Source organism: Mytilus galloprovincialis, chromosome 9 (genome assembly GCF_965363235.1).
Source record: "Mytilus galloprovincialis chromosome 9, xbMytGall1.hap1.1, whole genome shotgun sequence".
In the NCBI taxonomy this organism is placed as follows: domain Eukaryota; kingdom Metazoa; phylum Mollusca; class Bivalvia; order Mytilida; family Mytilidae; genus Mytilus; species Mytilus galloprovincialis.
The window spans coordinates 70,797,402-70,821,729 of NC_134846.1; the positions used below are offsets into that span (position 1 = coordinate 70,797,402).

General features: G+C 32.2%; 1 protein-coding gene across 1 annotated transcript in view; it reads left to right on the forward strand.

Moving 5' to 3' along the window:
• The window catches only part of LOC143045804 (uncharacterized), a 99,175-nt gene extending 75,485 nt beyond the window's left edge, over positions 1 to 23,690 (forward strand). Inside the window, exons 12-18 of the mRNA XM_076218576.1 lie at positions 5,892 to 5,972; positions 6,344 to 6,462; positions 7,761 to 7,965; positions 10,291 to 10,369; positions 19,057 to 19,207; positions 21,593 to 21,672; positions 22,472 to 23,690. Of these exons, the coding sequence (XP_076074691.1) occupies positions 5,892 to 5,972; positions 6,344 to 6,462; positions 7,761 to 7,965; positions 10,291 to 10,369; positions 19,057 to 19,207; positions 21,593 to 21,672; positions 22,472 to 22,619 (863 nt within the window). The 3' untranslated portion in view covers positions 22,620 to 23,690. The remainder of the gene's footprint in view (positions 1 to 5,891; positions 5,973 to 6,343; positions 6,463 to 7,760; positions 7,966 to 10,290; positions 10,370 to 19,056; positions 19,208 to 21,592; positions 21,673 to 22,471) is intronic.
• The last annotated feature ends 638 nt before the right edge of the window (positions 23,691 to 24,328 follow it).

Consider the following 24,328-nt stretch of genomic DNA (forward strand, 5'->3'; position numbering starts at 1 on the left):
TTGGTTTCAGGATTTATATAAGTCAGCTATACTGTGTGATGCGTTTTCAGATTCATCACTCGACAACTTCCTGTTTACCGAACACTTGTATGATTTTACACATGATAGCCAAGTTGAAAATTTTCGTCACATTTTTCTCAGGAACTACAATACAAGGATTTCTGAAATTTGGTTTCAGGATTAATATAAGTCAGCTATACCGTGTGATACGTTTTCAGATTCATCACTCAACAACTTCCTGTTTACCGAACACTTGTATGATTTTACACATGATAGCCAAGTTGAAAATTTTTGTACCGTGTGATGCATTTTCAGATTCATCACTTGACAACTTCCTGTTTACCGAACACTTGTATGATTTTACACATGATAGCCAAGTTGAAAATTTTCGTCACATTTTTCTCAGGAACTACAATACAAGGATTTCTGTAATTTGGTTTCAGGATTTATATAAGTCAGCTATACCGTGTGATGCGTTTTCAGATTCATCACTCGACAACTTCCTGTTTACCGAACACTTGTATGATTTTACACATGATAGCCAAGTTGAAAATTTTCGTCACATTTTTCTCAGGAACTACAATACAAGGATTTCTGAAATTTGGTTTCAGGATTAATATAAGTCAGCTATACCGTGTGATACGTTTTCAGATTCATCACTCAACAACTTCCTGTTTACCGAACACTTGTATGATTTTACACATGATAGCCAAGTTGAAAATTTTTGTCACATTTTTCTCAGGAACTACAATACAAGGATTTCTGAAATTTGGTTTCAGGATTTATATAAGTCAGCTATACCGTGTGATGCGTTTTCAGATTCATCACTCGACAACTTCCTGTTTACTGAACACTTGCATATTTTTACACTATTAATATTATCCACTTGCGGCGGGGGTATCATCAGTGAGCAGTAGCTCGCAGTTTCACTTGTTTTTACTGTTTTTGGTTATTATCTTGAATATTATTATAAAAAGAGATAAACTGTAATAAGCAATAATGTTCATCTAAGTAAGATTGACAAATAAGTTAATATGACCAAAATGGTCAATTGACCCCCTAAGGAGTTATTGTCCTTTATAGTCAATTTTTAACAATTTTCATAAAATTTGTAAATTTTTACTATCATTACTACTGAAACTACTGGGCCAAGTTCTTTATAGATAGAGATAATTGTAAGCAGCAAGTTCAGTAAAGTAAGATGTACAAACACATCACCATCACCAAAACACAATTTTGTCATGAATCCATCTGCGTCCTTTGTTTAATATTCACATAGGCCAAGGTGAGCGACACAGGCTCTTTAGAGCCTCTAGTTGGTTATTATCTTGAATATAATTATAGATAGAGATAAACTGTAAACAGCAATAATAATCAGCAAAGTAAGATCTACAAATAAGTCACCATAACCAAAATGGTCAGTTGACCCCTTAAGGAGTTATTGCCCTTTTAGTCATTTTTACCAATTTTTCGTAATTTTTATACGACCGCAAAAATTTTAATTTTTCGTTGTATATTGCTATCACGTTGGCGTCGTCTTTTCGCACTCTTATCTTTAGTAAAAGTGAATAGAAATCTATGAAATTTTAACACAAGGTTTATGACCACAAAAGGAAGGTTGGGATTGATTCTGGGAGTTTTGGTCCCAACATTTTAGGAATTAGGGGCCAAAAAGGGCCCAAATAAGCATTTTCTTGGTTTTCGCACTATAACTTTAGTTTAAGTAAATTGAAATCTATGAAATTTTGACACAAGGTTTATGACCACAAAAGGAAGGTTGGGATTGATTTTGGGAGTTTTGATTCCAACAGTTTAGGAATTAGGGGCCAAAAAGGGCCCAAATAAGCATTATTCTTGGTTTTCGTACAATAACTTTAGTATAAGTAAATAGAAATCAATGAAATTTAAACACAAGGTTTATGAACACAAAAAGAAGGTTGGGATTGATTTTGGGAGTTTTGGTCCCAACAGTTTAGGAATTAGGGGCCAAAAAGGGGCCCAAATAAGCATTATTCTTGGTTTTCGCACCATAACTTTAGTATTAGTAAATAGAAATCTATGAAATTTAAACACAAGGTTTATGACCATAAAAGAAAGGTTGGGGTTGATTTTGGGATGTTTGGTCCAAACGGTTTAGGAATAAGGGGCCCAACGGGTCCAAAATTGAACTTTGTTTGATTTCATCAAAAATTGAATAATTGGGGTTCTTTGATATGCCGAATCTAACTGTGTATGTAGATTCTTAATTTTTGGTCCCGTTTTCAAATTGGTCTACATTAAGGTTCAAAGGGTCCAAAATTAAACTTAGTTTGATTTTAACAAAAATTGAATCCTTGGGGTTCTTTGATATGCTGAATCTAAAAATGTACTTAGATTTTTGATTATTGGCCCAGTTTTCAAGTTGGTCCAAATCGGGGTCCAAAATTAAACTTTGTTTGATTTCATCAAAAATTGAATAATTGGGGTTCTTTGATATGCCAAATCTAACTGTGTATGTAGATTCTTAATTTTTGGTCCCGTTTTTAAATTGGTCCACATTAAAGTCCAAAGGGTCCAAAATTAAACTAAGTTTGATTTTAACAAAAATTGAATTCTTGGGCTTTTTTAATCTGCTGAATCTAAACACATACTTAGATTTTTGATTATGGGCCCAGTTTTCAAGTTGGTTCAAATCAGGATCCAAAATTATTATATTAAGTATTGTGCAATAGCAAGACATTTTCAATTGCACAGTATTGTGCAATAGCAAGAAATCTTCAATTGCACAGTATTGTGCAATAGCAAATATTTTCAATTGCACAGTATTGCGCAATAGCAAGAAATATCTAATTGCACAATATTGTGCAATAGCAAGAAATTTTCAATTGGAGTTATCTTTCTTTGTCCAGAATAGTAGTTGAATCAACTTAAATCATTGTTTTATACAATATACAATGTATATTCACTTTTACTACCAACTGATAAATTAAAACAATCCTTACCATTCAGTGATAACAAGCACTTTATTTTACATTTTAATATTTTATGATGTATTTAAATGAGTAGTTATTGTTGCAAACTCCATTAGGAATTTGAATTGAGATCAGTTTTGGAAAAAGGGAAAGGGGGATGTGAAAAAAAAAATGGGTGAGGGGGGGGTTAAATTTTTCTCAGATTTTATAAATAAAAAGAAAATTTCTTCAAACGTTTTTTTGAGAGGATTAATATTCAACAGCATAGTGAATTGCTCAAAGGCAAAAAAAATGTTTAAGTTTATTAGACCACATGCATTCTGTGTCAGAAACCTATGCTGTGTCAACTATTTAATCACAATCCAAATTTAGAGCTGAATCCAGCTTGAATGTTGTGTCCATACTTGCCCAAACCGTTCAGGGTTCAACCTCTGTGGTCGTAAATCTGGTTGGTAATTATCTTGAATTTTATTATAGATAGAGGTAAACTGTAACAGCAATAATGTTCAGCAAAGTAAGATCTCCAAATAAGTCAACATGACCAAAATGGTCAGTTGATTCCTCAAGGAGTTATTGCCCCTTCTAATCAATTTCTAACAATTTTCATAAATTTTGTACATTTTTGTCGAGCCTGCGACTTTAGTTGCAGAAAGCTCGACATAGGGATAGTGATCGGGCGGCGTGGCGGCTACGGCGGCGGTGTTAGCTCACTTCTTTAAAGGTTTATATTTTAGAAGGTAGAAGACCTGGATGCTTCATACTTTGTATATGGAGGCCTCATGTTACGAAGTTTCCGTCAGTCACATGTCCAATGTCCTTGACCTCATTTTCATGGTTTAGTGACTACTTGAAAAAAAAGTTAAAATTTTTTGTAATGTTAAGTTCTCTCTTATTATAAGTAGTAGGATAACTATATTTGGTATGTGCGTACGTTGCAAGGTCCTCATGTCCGTCAGACAATTTTCACCTGACCTCAACCTCATTTCATGGATCAGTGAACAAGGTTAAGTTTTGGTGGTCAAGTCCATATCTCAGATACTATAAGCAATAGGTCTAGTATATTTGGTGTATGGAAGGACTGTAAGGTGTACATGTCCAACTGACATGTGTCATCTGACCTTGACCTCATTTTCATGGTTCAGTGGTTATAGTTAAGTTTTTGTGTTTTGGTCTGTTTTGCTTATACTGTATGCAAATGGTCTATTATATTTGGTGTATGGAATGATTGTAAGGTGTACATGTCTAGCTGGTAGGTGTCATCTGACCTTGACCTCAATTTCATGGTTCAGTGGTCAAAGTTAAGTTTTTGAAGTTTGGTATATTTTTCTAATACAATAAGCAATAGGCCAACTATATTTGGTGTATGTAAATATTTTATGATCTATATGTCAGCCGCGCAGATTTTATTTGACCTTGACCTCATTCTCACAGTTCATTGCTCAGTGTTAAGTTTTTGTGTTTTGGTCTGTTTTTCTTAAACTATAAGCTATAGGTCAACTATATTTGTTGTATGGAAGAATTGTTAGCTGTACATGCATATATGTCTGCCTGGCATGGTTTATCATGTTTATCTGACCTTGACATCATATTCATGGTTCATTAATCAATGTTTGGTTTTCTTGGTTAATGTTAAGTTTATGTGACAGTTGTAATAAAGCTTTACATTTAGGACTATCAACATAAAATCAATGATTAGTAAAGAAGGCGAGACATTTCAGTGTGTGCACTCTTGTTGTAAATTTTAACAAAATATTATCCTCTGTAACTAATTAATGGGCCAAGTTCATTATAGATATAGATAATTGTAAGTAGCAAGAATGTTCAGTTAAGTAAGATCTACAAACACATCACCATCACCAAAACACAATTTTGGCATTAATCCATTGTTCTTTTGTTTAATATGCACATAGACCAAGGTGAGCGACACAGGCTCTTAAGAGCCTCTAGTTTATAAAACCAATAATTTATTTATTACATGCCAAGATATCCAATAACGTTTTTACCTCTTGCAAAGATTCTGGATAGGTTGGTGGGAAATATGTATCAAGAATTTATCAAATCTAATATTTTCCTAATATAAAAATCACAAATTTATCAAATCTAATATCTAGAAGGAAATTGAATTTTTAGAAGGAAATAATTTACATTTGATTATCAACTTCAAGATAACTTATATCTCTGAGAGATATTTGGTGCAGAATAGTTATCACCTGTCAAGGTCTTCCTCATGGGATGGTTTAAAGTACCAGTGTCTTCAAGTATCTGTCTTTTAAATGGTTAGATGAATCTCTTTGTTCTTCTGAATTACGCAAAAGTAGTAAATTATTTATGCAATATCATTTTTGTGAAAGATTTTTAACATCTTTTTTCAGTTGCTTTTCATTATGAGGCAAGATAGGAATTCCCTTTTATTTTCGAAGACTTGAATTGTTAAAAAACAACTAACATTTTGAATCATGTGTGCAATCAGCTTGATTTGTAGATAATTACATTACAATTTACATGTATCTTTCACGAGAATCTCTCAGTTTGATTGGCTAACAACAATCGTGCATCATTCAAAAATTTACCTTCATATCAAAATGAAATGTTACGATAGTGATGACACGTGCCTCCACAAAAAAATGCACACGTAAATTAAAGAAAAAATTATAACACTTTTTTTCATGGTCATAAAAATGTAATTTTAAGCAATGAATGGTTCTTTTTGTAATTTTATTGGGGTGAATAATTAAGTGATGATAGCGCACACATCTAAAGGATTAAGTGCTTCTCCGCTTCAAACAAAATGTGCTTCAGTTAAGACTTTTACATCCCAATAAAATAATAAAAAAGAAGCATTCATTAAGTAAATTTTGAGAATTTTTGTCCTTCAAGATTTATTTTAAAAAAGAAAATGAAAACTTTGATGATGAGTTATTAAGGTTATGTATTTTGTAGGTTCATATATCAGCACTTTTTATATTGATCCATACAACAGAAAAGGCAAACGAAAAACAGCATGGATGGAGCCAGGTCGATGTATGTAATAAAATATGTAATTATCTGGTGTAAAAAGGTTAATAAGCGAAAAACATGTCTTGAACAAATTGTGACTTTAATGGAGAGTTTTCTCATTGGCACTCATACCACATACTTATATCTACTTAACAAATAATGTGTGACCTGACACAAATGGATATTAGGACAAGTAAGATGAGACAGTTTTCATATGTTATTAGGGAGACAGTTTTCATATGTTATTAGGAATATACAAAATATTGGAAATTCTTAGTAATTTCTCTGCAACAAAACCTTATGTGTCTCATACACCTCATATAACAAAATCTCTTTCATGAATATTCCAAAAATTGCACATTTTACACGAAATCCACATTTATTTTCTTTTGTAGTAAGAAGCTTCATTGGAACAACACCATTTTCATACATGGGATTAAATGTCATACCTCCATCCCATCCTTCAGAGCCAGGGTACATGACATTTCATGATGTACAGGAATTATTTGAGAATGTAAGTTAATAACATATATACTTAAACACTACAATATGCTTTCTAATGAAAAAAAGACAAATGAAATTCAACATTTACTTGGTAGATATTTAATGAACCAATAAAAAGCTTGATTTTAAGATACGAATCTGGAATAATAAGACACAGGAAGGACAAATAATAAGATGGCCAAGAGAAAGTTCAAAGTTAACCACAAAAGACTTCATAGAAAATACCTTTGAACCCTATTTATATGTTCTAAATACCCATTTTATGGTTACTTAGTTACTTAATTATTATTTTTTCACTTCAATTTTAAAATTTTGATAATAAATATAGTTAGAAATCATCTTCAATCAAATAAAGAAATCATTTTTGTCAGCAGCAGGAAAATGAAAATGTAATTACATGTATTGCTTTTTCCAAAATTTTGCTTTGATCTTATATTTTGTGATCATTTCCTTTTTTTTTTTGTTTGGTTAAAAATCCTTTGAGTTGTAAAATCTTTTAAAAAATAGAAGACTGCTTTTTTAAGAATAAAGTCATTTGGTATATGAAATAAGAATAAAAACTATTCTGGTGCAAATCTTAACATTCTTATTTTTTCCAAAAATTTGATTTTTATACCCCCGCTTTGAGGAAGGGGGTTATACTGTTTTACCTCTGTCCTTCCGTCAGTCCGTCCGTCAGTCTATCCATCCCATGAATATTTTCGTCTCATTTTTCTCAGGAACAATAATGCCAGGATTTCTGAAATTTGGTTTCAGGGTTTATATAAGTCAGCTATACCGTGTGATGTGTTTTCAGATTCATCACTCAACAACTTCCTGTTTACTGAACACTTGTATGATTTTACACATGAAGGCCAATTTGAAAATTTTCTTCGCATTTTTCTCAGGAACTACAATGCCAGGATTTCTGAAATTTGGTTTCAGGGTTTATATAAGTCAGCTATACCGTGTGATGCATTTTCAGATTCACCACTCAGCGACTTCCTGTTTACCGAACACTTACATATTTTTACACTATTAACATCATCCACTTGTGGCAGGGGTATCATCAGTGAGCAGTAGCTCACAGTTACAGTTGTTATTTGTGCCCAACAAAAACTCATTCCAAAATCTGCACCATATGCATGTAACCCTATATTAAACTAATAAATTTGCAGGCATACCAAACACCACAAACCTTGGTAGACTGACAAATATTGCAAATTTGGCTAAAAGATACATATTAAAATCTCAATACATAATATATAAAAATCATAGGAATGGCTTCAATAGGCATAGCAAATGTATGATCTTCCTTTTTTTCTTCAGTTTGGTAATGGCTTACAACAGATGTTGACAACAGTACAGTATTCCGAGTTATCAGGACAGTATAACATTGAAGTAGATGCTGTTTTCACTGTAGCTAAACTAATGAGACGATGGTTAACAAGACCTGAAGTCCTGATGAGCATCAGTTCTAATCCTATCACAGGAAAACCAATGTCCGAAGAGATGGCCAAAAAAATAATAGAAGGTCAGTCCCTATGTAATCACAGAAAAATTAATGTCAAAAGTGATGGTCAAATAATATTAGGGCTGTTCCAATAAAAACATGTCTGAATATATGTTTAAAAAAATAATAGATGGTCTGTTCTAATCTTTTCACAGAAAAACTAATGACCAAAGAGATAGCAAATGATGGTCAGTGCAAATCATATCACAGGAAAAACCAGTCTCAAATATTTTGGTAAAATACAATTGAAGTTCAAGTTCATTCATATCACTGGAAAAATGAACTGTATAGACCACAGACTAGATATGGCCTTGAACGCATTAAAAATAAAGTATTGTCTAACTTCTATTAATATATGTGGGGAAAGGCTTATTCTCATTTCGCCTTAGCTGTCAAAATAATTATATAAAATTAATCCCAGTTTGCCTTAGTACAAATTTCCAGGTACATAAGAATTAACTAAGGCGAAATGGGAGCTTCTGTAAACATTGTAATTATGTTATGTTTTGTTTGTATTGCAATTAGTTATTATTTGTTATTTTGATGTCAAATTCTACCATGAAATTTTATTTATGTTTGGTGTCCCACTTTTTAAATAATTCTTTTTTATAGCTGCTCTTCTTTTTCTGATTTTTTTTTACTCATGTGTTATATTTTTAAATAAAGTCTTATTAGATATGACACATTGTATATGGATATTTCATATTTCAATGAATAAAGAAAAGACAAATATCATACTATCATAACAAATACATTTGTATTTCATATCTAAATCAGCACTGAATTCAGAAACCCAATTTTAAATTTGCATACTTATATAGAAAATGTACATGTTATATTTTTAATAATAGCATGAGAAAAAAACACTTAGTCTAATACATATAACATAAGAATTATTTCCGTATAGTTCATATTGTGAAAAAAACAAGGCACTGATGTACACATTTGAATGTTCAAAGTTAGTTTAGTTTCCATGTTTGAGGATGTAAGATGCTGCATCACCATACTGAGGTTAATATGTTGGTTGGCGATGTTTTCCAGGAGATTAAAGAATCTTATATTATTTGGACCAAGCTTGAAGAAGTCAAGTCATAGTATACCATGTAATTCACAGGTTGTCGTTTGTTTATGTGTTACATATTTCTTTTTCGTTCATTATTTGTACATAAATAAGGCCGTTAGTTTTCTTGTTTGAATTGTTTTACATTTCGGGGCCTATTGTAGCTGACCATGCAGTATGGGCTTTCCTCATTGTTGAAGGCTGTATGTTGACCTATAGTTGTTGATATCTGTGTCTATATTTTGGTGTCTTGTGGAGAGTTGTCTCATTGGCAATTATACCACATCTTTTTTTTTTTTTTGTATTTTTACATGTATTATCTTTATTATATATATAATTATAATAACACAATTTAAAAAAAAAAATTATTTCAATGTTGTTAAAATTGCTATAAAAACACAGAGGTTTAATTTGTTTATTTAATATTTTTATCTAAATTCACATTTCGCCTTAGTTTAATTCCCATCTGGCCTTAGTATATTTTTTACCTTTTTTACCTGGAATGCACAGCTAAGGCGAAATGAGAACACACCTGGGGAAATATTATGGATAATAATTTCATTTTAAGAATAGTGTTACCGTATTTGTCTGTGTACAATATTCACTTTTTACCCAAGATATATAGTTGGTAACTATAGGGATGCATATTATACACAACTAGAGGCAGTATTTAATATTTTTTTTTAGATATGATTGCATTAATATCTGAATTTCAATTTTGAGATTTCAAGGAAAGTGGTTTTCAGATAATGGTCTATACCTCCAATTTGCAGTTACTAAAAATAAACCAAAATAGTTATTGAAAAAGGGGTTTCCTAATGATAACTTCAATGCCTCAGAAGGGATTGGAAACAAACTTGAATATATTGTAAAATATATGGTGAGGAAGATTGATCCCTATTATTTTCGGCTCTTTACAAATGAGGTCAAGACCACAATTGCAACAAATCTGAGTGCAATTTTAATTCTTGTCATCCCAATGACAAGAATTAAAATGTAATATGTAAAAACAAAATCACTTTCTGAAATCAGAGCAAAGAATTGTACCTAAGAGAAAACAATAAGAAACTATGCGAGCATAATATATAATGCCATTGGATCACTCACAAAAGTGCACTGATAAGGTTGTGTGGAGAAAAGTAGATGGCTCATCAAAGGTACTTTTATTTATAATTCGTGCGCTTTAATAAAGGATAGAAATTTCTTTAACAGTACGTCTCAATTTATACGTTTCATGTGAATGAATATATCATTTTCATTTCTCATATATTTTTTATATCTTATAGGTGAATCTTCACTTGATGCCTACAATATGTGTTATGATCTGTGTAAAAGTGCTTTTGATATGGAATGCCATGTTCATCCGTAAGTATCTGTGTAAAAGTGCTTTTGATATGGAATGCCATGTTCATCCGTAAGTATCTGTGTAAAAGTGCTTTTGATATGGAATGCCATGTTCCTCCTTAAGTATCTGTGTAAAAGTGCTTTTGATATGGAATGCCATGTTCATCCATAAGTATCTGTGTAAAAGTGCTTTTGATATGGAATGCCATGTTCATCTGTAAGTATCTGTGTAAAAGTGCTTTTGATATGGAATGCCATGTTCCTCCTTAAGTATCTGTGTAAAAGTGCTTTTGATATGGAATGCCATGTTCATCCGTAAGTATCTGTGTAAAAGTGCTTTTGATATGGAATGCCATGTTCCTCCTTAAGTATCTGTGTAAAAGTGCTTTTGATATGGAATGCCATGTTCCTCCTTAACCCTTTAACCCCCAATCCCGCCTGTAGGCGTGATGGCGACAACCATTCTTTGATGGCCCGTATGACCCTCCATACTTTTTTTGAACTGCCCCAGCTGAACTGTCATGATAGCAGGGACTTCAACCAAGTAGTTCATGGTCCATCAACTCTTCTCAGATGTCTGTTCATGAAAATATGGCACTTTGAAAGCCGTTTAAGAGTTCAAAATCGGAAAAACATGAAAAGTAGCCAAAATCCGGTGGGGGTGGGCATCTTTTGATGGCCACTACGTAACTGGAAGTGACTGTTGGCAAAAACTATTATCATATATGCATGCATAGGTGGTATAGGAACACGACGAGGTATACTATGGCCAATAGGAATCTAGTCTGTAAAATATAGGTCACCGTTTTGTCAAAAATCCATAAAAACGGACATTTAGGCAGACCTGACTTGACAATAATAATTCCCAAGCAAGACACTGAAGTCCAATATACTCCCAGCTAGCATGAATGGACTACTGTAACTATAGGGTAATACTTGAATGACAAAAAAACACAGTCGTGTCAGTGTTCACCTCTCAAGGTCGTTTTGAAATCGGAAAATAGACGGAAAATCACCATTTTTCACTGGGGGTGGGTTCAAACCCACGAGAAAATATTCCACCTCCCACCCCACCCCCACCCATGCCATCCGCCCCCAAATCCCAATAAGTAGTTTAATAGATGAGCATCAGTTACAGCATCAGGAGTTTGCTCATTTGCATATAATTTGCATATGTTTGCAAATTTTCGAAAATGCCTGATTTTCCAAAAATGTCTTGGGGGCGAATGAGTTAAAGTAAAAATATTTGTTTCACGATTTTCAACCTCTAAAGAGTGTTTTGGTCAGTTTTACACCCCAAAACGACCCTCAAACCCAACAGAAGCCAAATTAAAAAAATTCGATCAAATAGTTTAACCCTTTAACCCCCAATCCCGCCTGTAGGCGTGATGGCGACAACCATTCTTTGATGGCCCGTATGACCCTCCATACTTTTTTTGAACTGCCCCAGCTGAACTGTCATGATAGCAGGGACTTCAACCAAGTAGTTCATGGTCCATCAACTCTTCTCAGATGTCTGTTCATGAAAATATGGCACTTTGAAAGCCGTTTAAGAGTTCAAAATCGGAAAAACATGAAAAGTAGCCAAAATCCGGTGGGGGTGGGCATCTTTTGATGGCCACTACGTAACTGGAAGTGACTGTTGGCAAAAACTATTATCATATATGCATGCATAGGTGGTATAGGAACACGACGAGGTATACTATGGCCAATAGGAATCTAGTCTGTAAAATATAGGTCACCGTTTTGTCAAAAATCCATAAAAACGGACATTTAGGCAGACCTGACTTGACAATAATAATTCCCAAGCAAGACACTGAAGTCCAATATACTCCCAGCTAGCATGAATGGACTACTGTAACTATAGGGTAATACTTGAATGACAAAAAAACACAGTCGTGTCAGTGTTCACCTCTCAAGGTCGTTTTGAAATCGGAAAATAGACGGAAAATCACCATTTTTCACTGGGGGTGGGTTCAAACCCACGAGAAAATATTCCACCTCCCACCCCACCCCCACCCATGCCATCCGCCCCCAAATCCCAATAAGTAGTTTAATAGATGAGCATCAGTTACAGCATCAGGAGTTTGCTCATTTGCATATAATTTGCATATGTTTGCAAATTTTCGAAAATGCCTGATTTTCCAAAAATGTCTTGGGGGCGAATGAGTTAAGTATCTGTGTAAAAGTGCTTTTGATATGGAATGCCATGTTCCTCCTTAAGTATCTGTGTAAAAGTGCTTTTGATATGGAATGCCATGTTCATCCGTAAGTATCTGTGTAAAAGTGCTTTTGATATGGAATGCCATGTTCATTCATGAGTGATCTATGTTATTCTTTCAATGGAAGGGAGTCTTTTTAGCAATGTTGTATTCAGGTAGCCATTGTTAATACTCTGGATTATTAGATGCTATCTTTTTTATTGTATGTGATATACCCTTTGATCTGCAGTGGAGGGTTGTCTCATTGGCAATCGTTACACTTTTTTTTTATAGAGATGTGTAAAGTATAAATCACCATTTTAAATAACCTATATATGCACTGCATTATATACTTTCATGTAAATCAAAATTTAATATATATTGCTCTCTATGATTTGAAGAAAAAAGATATATCACTTCAGATAGAAAATTAGATATGGTTAAAATATTATTTTATCAGCATCTTAAACTTCTGTTACTTATTAAATCAAATTCAGTACCAGCTGCGCATTGATATCAAAGTGGTTTTCCCACTGTTGTTTGTATCAATAAGCGAAGGGAGACTTTAATCTCTGTTATACAAAAATGAATTATAAACAGTTGACATTTACATGGGTACTCCAAAATAGATTATAAAAAGTTGACATTAATATCTTTAATCAAAAATAGATTATAAACATTTGACATTAACATTGTTACTCAAAAATAGATTATAAAAAGTTGACATTATTTTGTTAAATCATAAATAAATTATAAATGGTTGACATTAAAATGGTTAATCAAAAATAGATTATGAATAGTTGACATATTGATGGCCATACAGTTGCCTTAAAGTCCTTACAGATGCTTCATTTTAACTTTGGTGGATAGTTGTCTCATTGGCAATCATACCATATCTTGTTTATATATTAATAGTTTTACTGGTACTTATTTATAAAAAAGTTAATTTGATTTAGATTGTTTCCAAATTAAAACCTATGTAAATAACTTCTCACACCATTTTTCTTGCATTCATCTACAAAATATAAACATTTAAACACATGTACCAGCTGTAAAGTTTACATAAAAACAAACATGTGTCAAAAATTTAGTTACAATCAAAATTCAGACTTGTATCAAGTGTGAATATTGTGTCCATTTTGGCCCCAACTTCTCAGGGTTGGACATCTGCAGTCATATCCAGCTGAGCTCAGGGTGGCCAATTTGTTGGTTAGAGATAAACTGTAAACAGCAATAATGTTCAGCAAAGTAAGATCTACAAATAAGTTTATATTACCAAAATGGTCAATTGACCCCTTAAGAAGTTATTGTCCTTTATAGTAAATTTTTGTAATCTTTTACAAAAGTCACCTGAAACAACTGAGACAAATTTAACCAAACTTTGCTACAAATAAGCATTAGGGTATTTAGTTTTTTTTAAATGTGTCTGATGACTCTGCGTGCCAACCAACATGGCTGACATGGCTAAAAATAGAAAATAGGGGGAAAATGCAGTTTTTGACTTGTGTCTCTGAAACTAGAGCAAAAGTACAAATGTGCATGATGTATAACAATTGCATTATTTCATGCATCAATTGTAAATAAAAATATAATGTGAGCGACACAGGCTCCTTGTAGCCTCTAGTTTAAATTTCAATAGTTTTAATTATAAATGTTTGTTTTGTATTTAGGTATCAACATAAAGAATTTCATGTCTTTTCCTTGATGTAGTGTTAAAAAAATAAAATGGAACATGGATTTGTAGAAAATATGCTTTTAAATCACATGTATCAAAGCTAAATAAAAGAGGGAAGCATGAAGTTTCTATTTTAATTTTTTATACACATGTATAACAATTTTGAAGAATAAACTCATTTAAAATCACCTCAAATTAGAATAACCCCCAAAAATATAACATCATTATCAAAATTTCACTGTAAAAAAGTGAATTGACACCTTTATCTAAGTCAAAGAATCTAACAGTTTGAGTAATTAATACAGGAAGAATCTTTATTTAGCATTTATGTGTGCACGATCTATCCCTTGATAACACTAACTTAGCATTTGGCAGGTGTTTGACATCAACTTGACCAACATATGGAATTCAATAATTAGATATAGGCAAAGTTCCTGTTTATCCAGACAATCTAAGAAAAGAAATGACTTACATTATTCAACATGATTAACTTAACACTTGTGAATTTTTTTTAATTCATTTCTAAAAAAAAATATTTTGTTAAATTCATGTAGAAATAGATCATCCCTTCCAAACTCTCCCAGATAGATGACTTATTTGTTGTGCACATGGAAAATATTGAAAATCTATTTGAGGAAAACCTGACTATTTGAATGATTTTTTTATGCCCCTGCTGTAGGCATATGGCAGGTGTTTGACATTACATATTTGACCAACATATTGCATTCAATATTTAGATATAGGAAAAGTTCCTGGTTTATTCAGACAATCTAAGATAAGAAATAAACAAGAATGACTAGAGGTACTTAAGGTAGCACAATACAAAGGTTTTTTTACTTCAAATCTCCAACCTTTAAAATGCTGTTACTTTTTTAAGACTGCATATATACATAAATAAAATAGGTATAAATTGATAGATAAAAGATTAATCTTTTAAATGAATGCAATATTTTTGTTATGCAATCATTATGTAATCAATTATTATGCAATTAATGGCAAAATCTTGGTCAGTTCACATGAATGAATTTAGCTCTTTCATCTCTATAACTATACAGGAAATTTTAACGAAATCTTAATCAACACAGCAGAAGCTACAAAAGGGTGTCGCAAATTATCCCTGTCATATTCCATTCTCTCATAAATCTCTAATTAATGTAAACAACCTTACCACATAAAATTAGATAATGTTTGATAAGGTGTAAAATTTTATCTATACATTCTATCCGAAATCTGAGACACTCTTTTGTAGATAATGGCTTTAGGAACAACATATTATAAAATCAACCATCTCTGGCTATCCATGAAGAAGCTAATTTCAATTGAAAGTGGAAATTTCCTTTAAAATTTTATAGATGCAATTAACATTATTATTTATTACATATTTGTTGTAGAATACTAACATTTCATTAATTTGAAAGAGTAATCTGTAAGCTATCCATAAATACCACTTTTAGAAATTTTCAAGCAGTGTAAAGAAAGTTACAGCATTTTAAAACTGGGGAATTGGAGGTATAAAATCTTTGTGCTACCTTAATCAGTATTTAACAGGGCGTATGACATTTGCGCCGATTTTGAAAATTTTCATTCTTTCATTTGCGCCGATTTCATTTTTATACGACCGCAAAATTTGAAAAATTTTTCGTCGTATATTGCTATCACGTTGGCGTCGTCGTCTGCGTCTTCGTCGTCGTCCGAATACTTTTAGTTTTCGCACTCTAACTTTAGTAAAAGTGAATGGAAATCTATGAAATTTTAACACAAGGTTTATGACCACAAAAGGAAGGTTGGTATTGATTTTGGGAGTTTTGGTCCCAACATTTTAGGAATTAGGGGCCAAAAAGGGCCCAAATAAGCATTTTCTTGGTTTTCGCACTATAACTTTAGTTTAAGTTAATAGAAATCTATGAAATTTTGACACAAGGTTTATGACCACAAAAGAACGGTTGGGATTGATTTTGGGAGTTTTGGTTTCAACAGTTTAGGAATTAGGGGCCAAAAAAGGGCCCAAATAAGCATTATTCTTGGTTTTCGCACAATAACTTTAGTTTAAGTAAATAGAAATCAATGAAATTTAAACACAATGTTAATGACTACAAAAGGAAGGTTGGTATTGATTTTGGGAGTTTAGGTCCCAACAGTTTAGGAATTAGGGGCCAAAAAGGGACCCAAATAAGCATTTTTCTTGGTTTTCGCACCATAACGTTAGTATAAGTAAATAGAAATCTATTAAATTTAAACACAAGGTTTATGACCATAAAAGGAAGGTTGGTATTGATTTTGGGAGTTTTGGTCCCAACAGAATAAGGGGCCCAAAGGGTCCAAAATTAAACTTTGTTTGATTTCATCAAAATTGAATAATTGGGGTTCTTTGATATGCCGAATCTAACTGTCATGACTGTGTATGTAGATTCTTAACTTTTGGTCCCGTTTTCAAATTGGTCTACATTAAGGTCCAAAGGGTCCAAAATTAAACTTAGTTTGATTTTGACAAAAAATGAATCAGTTAGGTTCTTTGATATGCTGAATCTAAAAATGTACTTAGATTCTTGATTATTGGCCCAGTTTTCAAGTTGGTCCAAATCGGGGTCCAAAATTAAACTTTGTTTGATTTCATCAAAAATTGAATAAATGGGGTTCTTTGATATACCAAATCTAACTGTGTATGTAGATTCTTCATTTTTGGTCCTGTTTTCAAATTGGTCTACACTAAAGTCCAAAGGGTCCAAAATTCAACTTAGTCTGATTTTAACAAAAATTGAAATCTTGGGGTTCTTTGATATGCTGAATCCAAAAATGTACTTAGATTTTTGATTATGGGCCCAGTTTTCAAGTTGGTCCAAATCAGGATCTAAAATTATTATATTAAGTATTGTGCAATAGCAAGTCTTTTCAATTGCACAGTATTGCTCAATGGCAAGAAATATCTATATTGTGAAATAGCAAATTTTTTTTTAATTAGAGTTATCTTTCTTTGTCCAGAATAGTAAGCAAGAAATATCTAATTGCAAAATATTGTGCAATAGCAAGATTTTTTTTAATTAGAGTTATCTTTCTTTGTCCAGAATCAACTTAAATCTTTGTTATATACAATATACAATGTATATTCACTTTTTACTACCAACTGATAAATTAAAATAATCTTTACCATTCAGTGATAACAAGCAGTTTTTTTACATCTTAATATTTTATGATGTATTTAAATGAGTAGTTATTGTTGCAAACTCCATTAGAAATTTTAATTGAGATTAGTTTTGGAATAAGGGAAAGGGGGATGTGATTAAAAAAATTGGGTTCAATTTTTCTCATTTGAAATTTCATAAATAAAAAAGAAAATTTCTTCAAACATTTTTTTGAAAGGATTAATATTCAACAGCATAGTGAATTGCTCTAAGAGAAAACAAAAATTTTAAGTTCATTAGAACACATTCATTCTGTGTCAGAAACCTATGCTGTGTCAACTATTTAATCACAATCCAAATTTAGAGCTGAATCCAGCTTGAATGTTGTGTCCATACTTGCCCCAACCGTTCAGGGTTCAACCTCTGCGGTCGTATAAAGCTGTGCCCTGCGGAGCATCTGGTTTCATTTGCGCCGATTTTATATTTTTTCCTAATTGGATTTACAGGTAAGTTACAGCTAAGTTTATACTTTTATATTGGCTGAGCACAGAGTATAAAGACAAATCAAGTGACATTGCAATTGGTAAATGGCTATCCCAATGTTTCAGGTTACCATTCCTTTCCCTAAAGAAATCGATGACTGCTTCACGTTTGACATTGTCTGACGCTCCGCTCCTTCTGATGACAAAGGTCATACATTCTTAGACAACGTGCAAGTACACATTCCATAACGGTCAACTAATTCGCCAAATATAGAAGATGAGAAATCATAAGAAAGGAATATATTAGATGTGTTGCCTAAACATACTCGGCAAGAACAGATTTATGATTTGAATGTATTCCGATTTTATGGATTTGAATGCTGCACATATATTTTTAATTCGTCATTTAAGTATAAACAAAGTGCTTTTATCTTAGGTTTTTACTTCTTGATTTTAAGCAGGAGACAACAGTTTTATACATGTTATGATTGACAATTCATAACATATGTACAACTGACTAACGGAAGAGGTCTTTAATGATAAATGAAAATAACATTACTGGGATGGAGAGTTGTCTCATTGGCACTCATACCACATCTTCTTATATTATTTCACCTGTAATTTACCTGTTATTTACCTGTAAAAAAAAATCGGCGCAAATGAAAAAAAAATCGGCGCAAATGGAAAAAAAAATCGGCGCAAATGAAAGAAAAAATCGGCGCAAATGCAAAACGCCAATTTAACATGATTAAGGCTAAATTTTTTGAATTCATTTATAAGGAGAAATGTTACACCTAATCAAACATTATGTAAATTTATTCAGAATTAATACCAAGGTCATTCTGTTATAACTCCCTGTGGACTTATTTGATGTGCAAATGGAAAATATTGAAAACTTATTTATTTGGGTTTTTTATATTCTGACCTGTTTATTTTAGAAGACACAATTTTACAATACTTCTCTAATTACAACTATAATGATAATAAAAGGACAATTACTTTGAGGTTAGCAATGCATGGCTAAAGGATGTTAGTTAGTTCACACTGAAATATCAGTTAAGAAAACCTGAGTCTTAGCCATGCAGGGCTATTCCTCTATAAAGTTGGGTTAGTTTTTATTATACATTTCTTGTCAATTTCAAATTTAAAGTGATATTTGAAAAAGTCAAATAACACATCAAATGAATGGATAACAACTGTCATATCACTGACTTGAATATTTATTTTACAGATGGATGACCCATTGGTATAATATTTTTGATAAATGTTGGAATAATTACATGCCTACCCCATTAGAAGGAGATGACTTCCAGCCAAACTCTTACACATTTTTGTTTGATGAACAACTTCCAGCACAGTATTATTCTACAGTCTGGGGCGAGGTAAGCTGACATATAATTAAACACTCAATACTGTTGTGTATTATTCTACAGTCTGGGGCGAGGTAAGCTGACATATAATTAAACACTTGATACTGTTGTGTATTATTCTACAGTCTGGGGCGAGGTAAGCTGACATAATTAAACACTCAATACTGTTGTGTATTATTCTACAGTCTGGGGCGAGGTAAGCTGACATATAATTAAACACTCAATACTGTTGTGTATTATTCTACAGTCTGGGGTGAGGTAAGCTGACATATAATTAAACACTTGATACTGTTGTGTATTATTCTACAGTCTGCGGCGAGGTAAGCTGACATATAATTAAACACTCAATACTGTTGTGTATTATTCTACAGTCTGGGGCGAGGTAAGATAACATATAATTAAACACTTGATACTGTTGTGTATTATTCTACAGTCTGGGGCGAGGTAAGCTGACATATAATTAAACACTCAATACTGTTGTGTATTATTCTACAGTCTGGGGCGAGGTAAGCTGACATATAATTAAACACTCAATACTGTTGTGTATTATTCTACAGTCTGGGGCAAGGTAAGCTGACATATAATTAAACACTCAATACTGTTGTGTATTATTCTACAGTCTGGGGCGAGGTAAGTTGACATATAATTAAACACTCAATACTGTTGTGTATTATTCTACAGTCTGGGGCGAGGTGAGTTGACATATAATTAAACACTCAATACTGTTGTGTATTATTCTACAGTCTGGGGCGAGGTAGACTGACATATAATTAAACACTCAATACTGTTGTGTATTATTCTACAGTCTGGGGCGAGGTGAGCTGACATATAATTAAACACTCAATACTGTTGTGTATTATTCTACAGTCTGGGTGAGGTAAGCTGACATATAATTAAACACTCAATACTGTTGTGTATTATTCTACAGTCTGGGGCAAGGTAAGCTGACATATAATTAAACACTCAATACTGTTGTGTATTATTCTACAGTCTGGGGCAAGGTAAGCTGACATATAATTAAACACTTGATACTGTTGTGTATTATTCTACAGTCTGCGGCGAGGTAAGCTGACATATAATTAAACACTCAATACTGTTTTGTATTATTCTACAGTCTGGGGCGAGGTGAGCTGACATATAATTAAACACTCAATACTGTTGTGTATTATTCTACAGTCTGGGGCGAGGTAAGCTGACATATAATTAAACACTCAATACTGTTGTGTATTATTCTACAGTCTGGGGCGAGGTGAGCTGACATATAATTAAACACTCAATACTGTTGTGTATTATTCTACAGTCTGGGGCGAGGTAAGCTGACATATAATTAAACACTCAATACTGTTGTGTATTATTCTACAGTCTGGGGCGAGGTAAGCTGACATAATTAAACACTCAATACTGTTGTGTATTATTCTACAGTCTGGGGCGAGGTAAGTTGACATATAATTAAACACTCAATACTGTTGTGTATTATTCTACAGTCTGGGGCGAGGTAAGCTGACATATAATTAAACACTCAATACTGTTGTGTATTTTTCTACAGTCTGGGGCGAGGTAAGATAACATATAATTAAACACTCAATACTGTTTGTGTATTATTCTACAGTCTGCGGTGAGGTAAGCTGACATATAATTAAACACTCAATACTGTTGTGTATTATTTTACAGTCTGGGGCGAGGTAAGCTGACATATAATTAAACACTCAATACTGTTGTGTATTATTCTACAGTCTGGGGCTAGGTAAGCTGACATATAATTAAACACTTGATACTGTTGTGTATTATTCTACAGTCTGGGGCGAGGTAAGATGACATATAATTAAACACTCAATACTGTTGTGTATTATTCTACAGTCTGGGGCGAGGTAAGCTGACATATAATTAAACACTCAATACTGTTGTGTATTATTCTACAGTCTGGGGCGAGGTAAGCTGACATATAATTAAACACTCAATACTGTTGTGTATTATTCTACAGTCTGGGGCGAGGTGAGCTGACATATAATTAAACACTCAATACTGTTGTGTATTTTTCTACAGTCTGGGGCGAGGTAAGATGACATATTTTTAAAACACTCAATACTGTTGTGTATTTTTCTACAGTCTGGGGCGAGGTAAGATGACATATTTTTAAAACACTCAATACTATTGTATTACAGTTATATACAGTATGAGTTCATTAAATTGAAGAACATGAGTTTTGATGAAATTACTGTTTTGAGTTAAAACAATATTGTCAGTATAAAATGATATAAATTTTCAGTAATTCCTTTGATTTATACCTTTTAACACAATACTGCAATTATAAAGCTATATATTTTGAGAATTTCTTGGGTTACAATGACGTCTTTCAAGACAGAATTTAGTCTCAACTTCTTTACTATTTTTTGTTAGATGTTGGCAGCTGATATATTTGAAGCATTCAATGAAGTTGGATTTGAAGATGATGTAAAATTAGGTTTAGTTGGCAAAAGGTAAATATATGGGTTGATGATCCTTTTTTTCTTCACAAATGTTTTCTTCAGACATAACCTGAGGTATATCTCAACAAGAATACACACAGCAGTTATATGTCTTATTGTTTTACCCTTGCCTCATCGAAGGGTGGTATTTTGTGATTTACATGTCTATTTGTGTCCGTTCAAATCACAAAAAATAGTAAAGCTCTTCTTAAATGATCATCAGAAAATCAAACTTGTGACAACCAAACGAATGAATGGACAGACACTAATCATTTGTTTGGGTGTTATACAAGCTTGGTTTCCTAATTAAAATTTAAGTAGGGCTTTACATTTTTTTTTTTTTTTATTTGAACAAAATTTCATGGATTATTAAAAAAAACAGGTCTAGTTCAATTGTGAAGGTTTTAATATATAGCAATCTAAAGTTATGCTCACTAGTTACCATGTAAAATTAGATTTTTCAATATAAAAACGATTATAAGATTGCTTGACCAAATCTTTTGAAATTTGAACATCATGTAAGGGATCAAAAATATAGACCAAGATAAGAGTTTTGACATTAACCATTGAAGAATTATTTCCTTTAGTTATCTCAACATTTAATCTAAATCAATTTGAAATATGGTTCTGGCATTTACACACAGTTAAAGAGTTTTTCTTCCAGCAGGGGTATCTGTAATGACATGATCACCAGGTTCTTGTTCAATAATGATAAGAATCAGTTTAAAGAAGTTTTCTAAATTGGCTTTGATATAATGCTGTGTTGTATAATTTTTCAAGAATTTTGATGATACATTGCATTATCTTTCAGATTTAGAGAAACATTTTTATCACTTGGAGGAAGCGTGTCAGGAAGGGATGTTTTCAGGAAATTCCGTGGCCGAGATCCATCCATACAACCAATACTGGAACAATTCAAAAAGGGTCAACTTGTGGAGCAGGAGAGTGCAACTAACTAAGACTTAGATTTCTAAAAGTTGTTCCAACACTGTGATCTAAAAGCGGATGTTTCAAGAGGCAATTTGACAGAAATGATGTTCTACATTGTCATTATTCTTAAAAAACAAACATGAAATCATGTTACAAAAATTTTCAGATGAAAATATTGTTACTGTAAATGTGTGTAAATAATGTGATTACTATATAGAAACAGTTATTTATTTCAATAAGTGAAACTTATGTTTAATATACAACTTTCCATTATATGCACAAAGACTGTTCAACTGTCTTGATGTAAGGGGGGATTTTTCCTTAGCGGTGTAGACCTGCAACTCTTTTCACCAAAAATCTTCAATTATAATTGATGGTTAGTCATACTAAAATGTGTATGACTTGCCAGTATTTTTACTCTGAAGAATTTTTTGTGAAAAGAATCACCTGCTCTTGAAATCCCCTATTCGATGAACTGAATAAAGAAAAATGCATACTTAGGAGTTAAAATGGCTTTTAAGAACATATTTTTTCCAACAACAACAAAGTATACTGTAATTTTAGAAATTGTTACAACATTAGTGATAATTATTGCCATGTTGAACCATTGGGAAAAATATAGACAAATAATTTGAGGATACAAAAAATGTATATTGCAAACAAATATTACTATCTTAATTAAAATGCAGGGTTGTTTTTTCATTTTTGAAACCTGTTTGTGCAATTTTATCAATAATAAAATCATTGAAAAAAGTTTCATAATTTACAGTATTAAAAAATAACTCTTTTGACATGTTTTAGAGATGCAATAGGTTTTCTTGATCTTTTAATCTCCCATGGAGATTTTAAAGGGTAGGCAGGTATGTCAGACAATACAAAAGATGTAAGCTTTTGATATAATACATGTATTTATTGTGGACATCCAAGCTGTATAAACCTTCTGAATAAAATATCAAAATTTTGATAATATTTTAACTAATGTTCATGACTTTAAAGATAATGTTTATATTGTTTGTATGCTGTTCAAAAATTGTTAAGATATGCCGAATACAAAATTGTATAATATTTGTATAGTATGTATTAAATATGTTTTATAACTACTTTGTCTTGACCATTTAATAGTTGTATTCTTGTTACCCTCATTTTTGGTTGTAGGTTCTGTGTGCTTCGATATTTCTGATAAACATAAGTGTCCTTATATTTTGGGTTGAATATGTCTAGAAAATCTTTCAATAGGGTTAATTTTTTTGTAAGTTATAACAAGAAGATATTCAATACTTGATATGTAGATAATTTATTTGGGTCTAGTGTGAGCTTGAACATTATTTCAAGATTTCTTGAACTTGTAAAATTTGCAGGAATTTTTTGTAAAGTTTTCATGTTTGTTTGGTCATATACAAAGTAGAGTTCGCATATACATGTAGGCATCACTTACTGGTTTGTCATTGTATTCACACCTTATTATACTCATAACTCTAATAGAACACTGAACAGAAACGATCCACACTTTAAAACATGTTTTAAATGAAGATGACTATGGTACGATTATTTCATTTTAAACATTTAGTTTTTTCCTTAGTATAAAAGGAGCTTAGCTATTAATCATAGAGGTGTAGTTAAACCAAGCAGTAGTTTTCATTTGGTTCATATGCCAAATAGATTCTTATAAACTCTCATCTGAAATTATTAGTTCATGTCTAGGAATGAAAGTAGACTTTGGGTGTATATCATTTAGGTA